The following is a 9,550-nucleotide window of genomic DNA, read 5'->3' as shown; positions in this document are numbered from 1 at the left end:
ACCTTTACCCAATCACATTGTGGCTATCTTTTCTATGAGGCACTTAAGGTCTTAGAGAAAAAAATGATCAACAGTTTGGCAACAAAAATTTATTGATTAGTGTGCAACATTAGATACAACATATATAACTTCATCACATGGTTACAATCCAGTATTTGTGCTTTGTAGGATAAGTAAACATTCATTTGAGCACAACAAAAGTCTACACACGATATTCTGGGATTATTTAAAAAATAAATATACCCTTTTCCATTTAGAAGCACAAAGAACTTTCCGCTTGAGATGATGGATAAATTTTAAAATTTGACATTTGGTTAATGCACAAAATTAAACATACAACCTAAATTTGGATTATTTTTTATAAATGCCTAATGAGTACTGGAAGAGATTCCTGGGGTGGGTCGTGGCAAGGGAAGTATGGCTTACAAGGAAGCTTTCTTGACATTTCAAGGTGTGGATTTCACATAAGGCCAGCATTGATGGCATGGGACCATGTTCACATTTAAAATTACTTCATAATCTCTAAAAATAGTGTAAAAGCATAGCATTTCAGGAAATCTTTAATAAATACCTTCTTTGACCAAGAAAACAAAAGCCAGTGTGGCTTCTTTAGTTGAAGGGATAGAAGTATTCTTAGGGAGAATTTAGATAGCTTTATTTTTCAAAAGAGTAAATCTTTCTTACTAAACTACTTAAATGTGATAGGGTTTCTTTCCCCCAAATTAAATGCCAATATATTTAAATCAGGAAAAGTCTATGATCCCAAACGATTATGTCAAATCCTGCGTCTGACATTATAAATATCTCAATAGCAGGTCTGCCATACAGATACCAACAAATTTATAATGAAACCACTGAGCTGGTGTCAATATATGACTTAACACAACAAGCTCTTCATATTTTATGAACCTCTAGGCTAACTCAATATATTATTTAAGATAACAATCTCTTCGTAATTTACAATAAAAATAAAATGAAAGTTTATATTTTATATACTTTAATACACAAGCAGATTTTATCTCAAAAGACTTTTTTTGCAAGAAAGCTTTCCCGTAGGGTAAGAATTCTGTAATCTTGTTACTCAAGTAATACAGAAAGGGAAACAAGACAATCTTCAATCTTTCTCTCTCTTAGCTGAACACCAATAGTTTTCTGGTTAGCTAAGGACACAGATACTGTTGGGGAGATGTGGAATATTTATCAGTGGGTTGCAGTAAATAAATGAAATAATCTCAGTAGAGGACATTGGTGTTCTCTTGCATTTCTGTTAATATCCACTGATATTGGTCTGAAAGTCGAAATCTTTTATATCAAAGTTCTGGAAATTTCTCACCATATCTTAAGTGTTTACCTGGGCTGACAGCTTCTTAATGTCCTCAAAAAAGTAAAATAAAGGTTACAGTATAGTTTACAAAACTATTTTGACCAGTGACTTTGTTTCCAGTTGATTCACATAGAGTCATTACATATTATTTTATCCTATTAAAAATATGCAAGCGGACCTTTCCTGGAGTTTGGGCCTAGTTATAAGCTTTTAATTTGGGGCCCATTAAAATTTATGCTTTTCAAGTCATTCTAAATCAAGCTCTTTTGAACTCACCCACAGGCTGTATTGATTTGTACAGATCTATATTTTGCTTTTCCTCAGATTTATTCCACGTGCAGTAGACTTGAACAGCAGATTTTTTTGCGGCTCTGCTAATGTGATGTGATGTTTTAAGAAAGTTTAGAGCATTCAGAACAAATCACAGTAATCTAAACTGGAATAAAGGAAAGGCAGACTCTATGGGACATAGCTGCTTTATCCCAGTTCCAAGAGCCAGTCAAAGAGACTCGGGGTCCCATCCTTCTGCTCTTCATGCATTTTGCAGTACTGAACAACTGCGTGAAAGATATCTCCCACTTTCCAGGACTTCTGATGAACTAGCCGCACGACATCTAGAAACTAAATAAAGCACAGAGTTAGGGCTCATGTATCACAGAGGATCCTCAAAGTCATCTCATTCAACCGTTCTTCCAAAGCCAACGGCTCTCCAGGCTATTTTTGAATATCTCTAGTGACAGGGGAGTATTTTCCAGGACAGTCTGTTTTCTTTTTAGACAGTTCAGATTATTAGAGAGTTCTTTCAACTGAACTGGAATTTTCCTCACAGCAGTTGCCACCCATTGATAGTGGGAGACTAGATGGAATTCTTTCAAGAGTCTGTCTTTTAGATATTTGAAGAGTTTCCTCAGGTATGCTTTTCTCTGGGTTAGACGCTCTCTGACAGGACTGCATAGCATGGCTTCCAGTCCCTTGTATCTGTGTCACAAAGAATCTCTCATCGGATGTATACATTTAGGCCAAACAAATCAAGTGCTTACATTTTGCGTAGGGACACCTACTGGTTCCTCACTCTATCTTGAAAAGTCCCTTCTCTCATCATCAAGTTTCAAGAGATGTTTGCTTTCCTTTGCAACAGGAAAAGGAAAGCTGGAGGAATCACCTCGATTTGTCATGTGGTTATTGGTACCGGCTTCAACTGGCCACAACTTAGAAAGTTTTTACTGCAGGTGAATTCTGAGCTGGAGCATAGGAAGATGGGGAAATCATTATAGATCATTCTTTTGTGAAATTGTGGGATGAAGCCCAGCATGAAGGCCTCTCAAACTCCTTAGATACTTTTTAAAAAAAGTAACGATTATTAAGAGCCAAAATCTCTAGGAAATATTTTCATGCAAGTAATCTCATTCAATTTTGTCAACAACCCCGTGAAGTAGGCATTTACAGATCAAAAAATTGAGAGCTTGGGAGATGAAAAGTTGGCAGCAGGATGTATGATCTTCTCACATTCCAGACCAATACTCTTGCATTTTGGAGTAGGAGAATACAGTATTGATTTTTATTTGGAACTCTGGGAGAAAGGATAGGTTGAAAATCTGGTATAGTTTTATGAGGAAGAAAGACCAATTTGTTAAAAAAAAGATGAACGTTGCGGTTTAGTTACTATTTGTTCAATGTTTCCTTCTAGAATTTCTTTGCTCTGCTCTTACTACATTTGGTCAGACTTTCGTGATCAGCCAGAAAACTGGAATGCTAATTTCCTTCTGGTCTCTTCCTCTCTCTCCAGTTTTGAATTTGCTAATTCATTTCAATTGACAAATTCAAGAAGCTGTCTTATAGAACGCTACTATTAAATTATGTTTTTTCTTCCAGATGTGATGGCACCAACTATTTGCACAGTTACAGAATCCAGCGCCTTATTGTACTCACTTGCCTTGTGTTGCCTTAATCAGAATAAAGCAGTTTTCTAGGCTGGAAAGTGAAATACTTAACTTTTAAGGTATGGAAACATAAGCATTATCTCAAAGAGTTTTAGGATGATATAAACAAAGAAACAGATGGGAGGCCAATGGCAACTATGTTATAGATGGTAATCTTCCAGGAAAGGACAACTTCTTAGCCATCTTTTAATATCTTGCGCCTAAACCTAATCCATGCTCAGTAAATATTGGCTGAATGACAGAAGGAATGAATGACCAAGTGAGTCACAGACATTCAAAATGATCAAGAAGACTATTTGAAATATGGAGTGATGTCCAGAATCATTGAGGATGAACCTTGTCTAAATATTCATTCTTGAGTTTTATGTAATATATTTGCACATACGTAATTTTTAAAAATGCATACCTTGGGGCTGCCTACTTAATAATTTTCTATCTATAGGATGCTCCACAAAAATGGTTGGAGGCTACGGATCTAGGCAAAGGCTGAACAGAGCCTAGATTGGGGCAGTGGTAGTGGGCAAGGAGCAAAGTAAAAGCTGGTCATGGGGCACATGTCTCATCACACTAGGACTGAGAGTGGGTGTGTATGTTGTTGGGGTGGGATACCCAAGACCTCTCTTCACTGCTCACTACAACAGCAATGGAAGGTTAGCTCCTTTCAGCTCCATCAGTCCCATGATAGAATTTCAGAGACTATTAGTTGTCTAGGACCCCTCACAATTCCATCTGGCTTTCTGTCTGTCAGATTCCTGAAACTTTAGAGAACTTAATACTCTAGGTTAAAGTGTTGCTTAAAATGCAAATACCCTCAGAAAGGGGAACATTTCAGGTGGCTATTAGCAAGTTATGGAGATGCATAAAAAAATTTTGTGAGCTGTTACTTATATCTCGGTGTGTATGAAAGATTCAAGGCGTGTTCTACTGGACAGAGTGGCAAAAACATGATGCCTCAGAGAAAAGGAGAAAAAGGCTAGGATGACTTCGTATAATTCAATTAATGAGACTTTTCTAGCTCCTACTGGAAGTCTAGAAAGTAAGTGTTCTTGGTGGAGAAGCCTTGAACATCAAGTTTCTGTGGTCTTACTGAGAGAGATTCATGTCATTGACTTCTCTTCAATATTTCCCTTAAGAGTCACCAATGGCCTTAGGCCAGACTCATCTCTTGAGTGTGTCTCCAGGCCCTTAATGTGTCTTATAAAGATGTAATCAACATAAAGTACACAGAAATATAAAATTACCCTTAGCTCCTTTCTTGCTTCTTTCTATAAATCCTGGCTCACTGGGTCACCACCTTATTCCCAACTTTTATCTCTGAGTCATTACTCTAAGACAGAATCAAAAGCTCTGGGGAAAATACCAATATTTGCTAAACCTTCCCAGAAGGCTCTCTGCCTCAGACCTTTCTGGAAGCCCCATACCAGCTTCTTTGTGTCTATTTTGGGCCTACTAAAGGAGGGTCTCCCCCTGTGGTGATGATCACAGGATCTTGTTGACTGACCCACACTTGTCAAAATGCCCTACCAGCTGGGTCACTCTGTCGGCAGCTTGTGGCATGGTCACAGGCTATTCCATCTCATGATTTCTAAATCCAGGCTGGTATCCCAATAAGGCAGCTTTTCAAAATGATCTGGCCCCTAAAGATAGCCTGCTCTGAGACTGCGATGACTTAATCTCAGACGTCGAGACCTTGAAACATCTGCGAAGCTGATGAGCAGAAAGGTCTCACACTTTTTCTTCCTTCATTTACAAAAGTTTCTAGATAAAAATGAAGCTAAGGTTGTGAAGAAGCCAGACAATGACATTTCCAGCTTATTACTATAGCCTTCTAAAACCACGATCTACTTAGCAGCTAGGCCTAGAGTTTTTCATTGTACCTATTCATGGTATTGCCTGGGTAATTTCATAATCAGCTTTAGTACGTCAGGGATCTGGGTTTTTCTTTCCAAAGCATTGAAAAATAACAATCTAAGGTTTTCATTTCCTGCCATTTCACCATCAATAATAATTAGGTTCCCTTCCTATGTCATAGTTGGTATTTCCTTGAGCAAATGTTTTGTCTTAGGACTAAAGAATTTACATTCTGGGATGGTATATGATTAGTAGACTCATTTGCAAAAAACATCATATTGTAGGTGGCTTTTATATTCTCAGGTGCATTTACTAAATTAGATTAATTGTTTGTAAAATCATATGGTAGAATCTATGGGAGTTTTTGCAAACTGTGTGGTTCTTTTGAAACATTCAACTTAAATTTCTGAAAGGAGCTACCATCTTTTACTGCAAGGCAAAATTCCATTTCATTAAGAACAAATGAGTTGGTCTTTATATTGCGCCTGCAATTATGGCCTGTAGAACTGTGATTCTCAGCCTTGGCTGCACTCTGGAACCACCAGGGACCTTTAGAAAACCCCAAAGCCTGAGTGTCATCCCAAGAGAAGATTCTGATTTAATTAGCCAGAGCATCAGGGTCTATAAAATCTCCCCAGATGATTCTGGCACACAGTAAGTTTGAGAACCATGACTAAGGGATTCAGTTCAAGACAGTTTCTTACATTTACAAATGAAGGGACTTAGTATTTATTAAGGACTGAACATTTGTGTCCCTCCAAATTCATATGTTGAAGCTCTAACCCCTGATGTGATGTTATTGGGAGGTGGGGCCTTTGGGAGATAATTAGATTTAGATGAGGTCATGAGGATGGGGCTCCCATGGTAGGATTCATGCCATTATAAGAAGAGGAAGAGACACCAGAGCTCTCTTTCTCTGCCGTGGAGGACACAGGAAGGAAGAGAGTCCTCACCAGGAACTGAATCTGCTGGCACCTTGATCTTGCACTTCCCAGCCTCCAGAACCATGAGAAATAACTGTCTGTCATTTTAGCCATTCAGTCTATGGTATTTTGCTTTAGCAGCTGAGCTGATGAAGACAGCATTTAATTCTTCCTTATTTTTCTTTGCTTTGTTATGTATTTCTTCAAAACTGAGACTTCAAGTGTGGTATTTTTGGAAGTTAGGTTAACAGTCAGTATCATTAACATTTTCTCTCTTATTCTCCATCTACTACTTTGCAGGTAGAATGGAATAAGGAATTAGAGGTGAGGTTACTTCTCTTTTGCCGCCTCTTTCTTAGGAAGGTACACATACATCTGTTTCCTCTCCTCTGCTCTATACACCACCTCCAAGAAAAGGAAGTAATTCTCAAAGCAGGCCTAAAGATGAGAAAGGCACCCGATTTACAGCGAGGCCAGTCAGCAGCTCACTCTAGCTCACAGAACCTCGCTGAATTTAAACAGAAGACAAAGAGCTGGAGAGCAATCATGCTTTGGATCCCCAAAGCAAGAAAACCAGCCAATTGATGTCATTTCTTTTAACCACTTGCTTTCATGATTTTTTTTTTCACCTTGAATTAAATAGTTTAAAATTAAGTGGGGGGGGGGGGGGGGGGAGCAGAGAAGACCCCTGGCTGAGTGGTTAAGCTCACGTGCTCCACTTTGGTGGCTCAAGTTTTCACTGGTTCGGATCCTGGGCACGGACAAGGCACTGCTCATCATGCCATGCTGAGGTGGCGTCCCACAAAGCACAACTAGAAGACTTGCAAGTAGAATATACAACTATGTATGGGGGGCTTTGGGGAGAAAGAAGAGGAGGAGGAGGGGGAGGGGGAGGAGAAGAAGGAGAAGAAGAAGAAAAAGGTTGGCAACAGATGTTAGCTCAGGTGCCAATCTTAAAATAAAATAAAATTAAAGGGGGCTGGCCCTGTGGCTGAGTGGTTAAGCTTGTGTGCTCTGCTTCAGCGGTCCAGGGTTTGCCGATTTGAATCCTGGGTACAGACCTAGCACCACTCATCAAGCCATGCTGTGGTGGCATCCCACATAGAAAAACTAGAATGACCTACAACTAGTATACTGGGACTTTGGGGAGAGGAAAAAAAAACGAAGAGGAAGATTGGCAACAGATGTTAGCTCAGCGCCAATCTTCTTACCGAAAAAAAAAAAAAAACATACTTAAAACTAGGGTCCTTGTGAATTACATTTACAAACTGTTTTAGATCATCAGGTGGTAGGATTCCCAGCAATCTTTCCCCTGGAATTTAGTGTGTTTAAAGGCCACCTCAAATTCTGCCACTCCTTCAGGATGTTTCTTATGGAAAGGGGTCTCAAACTCTACTGCTCATCAGAATCACTTCACTCGAGGGAAGCTGTTCAAAATGTATATTTCTGGGCCCCACTCCTACGAAGTGATCAGGGCCCAGAAGGGCCCAAGGAATATGAATTGTAAATAAGTGTCCCAGGTGATTCTGTGCTTTTGGCTTATAGTCGAGATGTGATAAATACTGTTTTCAGTGTGTTTCTCATCTCCCTGGTCCAGAATAAGTTCCTATTGTATTTCAAGTTTGCTCTTTACAACCTGAGCCTCTCTTGCTTTATGTTATCCCTACTTTGAGTCTCTCTTGAACTGGAATGTAAATTCCAAAAGGGTAGGAAATTTTCTCTCTTTTGTTCCTGTATCCCCAGAGCCTCAAACAGTGCCTGGCATGTTGCACTTGCTCAATAAACGTTTGATGAATGTTCTGAGTGTACAACTTTCAAGTGGACTTAGCCCTTTAATGATTAGAATAAACCATGAAAGAGAAAGCTTGAAAATAAAAGTGCCATTTATCAGAGAGGAGTGACAGTACATTGGGCACCCAGAATGTTTGGAATCTGCCTTTGGAGTTGAAGTAGGGCTGGAATTCATTATAAGCTGACTTTCAGCACCCTCCAGCTCCAAGGCCAAGTTCATGGGCAGTGGTGGGAAAGATGAGCTGCTTCAGTATTCGTTCATGATCTCCTCTCCCCCTTTAGTTCATGCCTATATTTTCACAATGCAGGAGGGTTAATGAGCTGGGAAAACCATAAAGGGACACATGTTAACTAAATTAATCTATCCAAAAAATTGCAGAATTCACACAGATTGGGAATCAGGGTATATACCTGTGGATGGTGTTTAATACTCTAGTGATGGTGGGAAAATGACATTCCTGAACTTAACAGAACCTTTTTTCAACCTTCTCCAAGCTGATGAGTAGCTAATGAGACACGGTTGCTCTTGTGTGACACGGCCTTGGTGGGAGGCCACTTGAAAATGGCCACTTAACTACCTAGCTAATTAAAAAAACAATCAGAATGAGGTCTCCAATGCACTATTGATAAAAGAAAGGTTATCAAACTCTTGCTTAAGGGTTTGCTTTACATAACCAATGCTGTCTCAGACAACAAAAAGTGTCCATTTCTGGAGAAGCCACTATGTGCAGAGAACCTTAACTGACTCTGAAAAAAAATGAGAAGATTTACTCCCTAAAATTCTGTTACTTAGAAACAAGCTCCTTGAGTTGATGCTAAATTGAATGCATGAAACATTATTTAATGTTTTTCTTGATAACACTAGTGGAACGTTTACTTTCTCAGAAAAATAGCTTTGAGCAAAGACAGGTATCCTCTTTAAGAATTGAAAATCAGTGAGGATAAATAAATATCAAGTCAGGGCATGATTTACATTATCTAGGTGTTAGTGACACGCCCCCCACCCTTGTCCTTTCACCCAATGGAGATTTGTGAGATATATACTCTCACAGAGTATTAAGCTGTTTCTTCAAAATGGTGGATTGTATAAAAATCTACCTCATTAAGAGATCATCTGAAAATGTACCATGTAATGCTCTGGAAATAAAGCTGAAAACCAGTTTTTCCAGGAATCTGAGAATGTACTCCGCCCGAGAGTGTTCTTGTTCTCGTCCCCAGTGGCAGGGGATCTTTGGGATTGGGTATAGCAAGAGGGCTATTTCACTCTACTCTTTGCATGGGCAGGCTGGGTGGTAAGGGGGGAGGAGAATTTATCAAATAGTGAACCACTCATCACCTTGCAAACAAAGGTGTGACAAGGAGAGGCTAGTATCTAGATTCAGATGGCTTAGAACTGTAGGCAGTCTTAGGCATGAAGAGAAATATAAATTACTGCTTAGAGAGAGAGGCTGAAGTGAGAAAGGACACAGAAAGTAAATTAGATCTCTTTCTCAATTTTTTTTTCAGTAGCCAATCCCACTGGCTGGTGATGCAGAGGTGGGGAAGCTGTTCTAATTACTATGTGCGTGGGCAAGATGGTAAAATATCGGGGCTGGCCCCGTGGCTGAGTGGTTAAGTTTGCACGCTCTGCTTGGGTGGCCCAGGGTTTCACCGGTTTGGATCCTGGGTGTGGACATGGCACTGCTCATCAGGCCATGTTGAAGTGGGGTCCCACATGCCAC

The 9,550-nt window shown here is 39.6% G+C and overlaps 1 protein-coding gene across 3 annotated transcripts in view; it reads right to left on the bottom strand.

Moving 5' to 3' along the window:
* Positions 1-211: 211 nt before the first annotated feature.
* The window catches only part of SPHKAP (SPHK1 interactor, AKAP domain containing), a 153,849-nt gene continuing 144,510 nt past the window's right edge, over positions 212-9,550 (bottom strand). For all 3 annotated transcript variants that reach the window (XM_046643130.1, XM_046643132.1, XM_046643131.1), the window contains one exon: positions 212-1,945. In XM_046643130.1, the coding sequence (XP_046499086.1) occupies positions 1,802-1,945 (144 nt within the window). In that variant the 3' untranslated portion in view covers positions 212-1,801. The remainder of the gene's footprint in view (positions 1,946-9,550) is intronic.

This window comes from Equus quagga, chromosome 17 (genome assembly GCF_021613505.1).
Source record: "Equus quagga isolate Etosha38 chromosome 17, UCLA_HA_Equagga_1.0, whole genome shotgun sequence".
Taxonomy (NCBI): Eukaryota; Metazoa; Chordata; class Mammalia; order Perissodactyla; family Equidae; genus Equus; species Equus quagga.
This window is presented reverse-complemented; position numbering and strand designations above follow the sequence as displayed.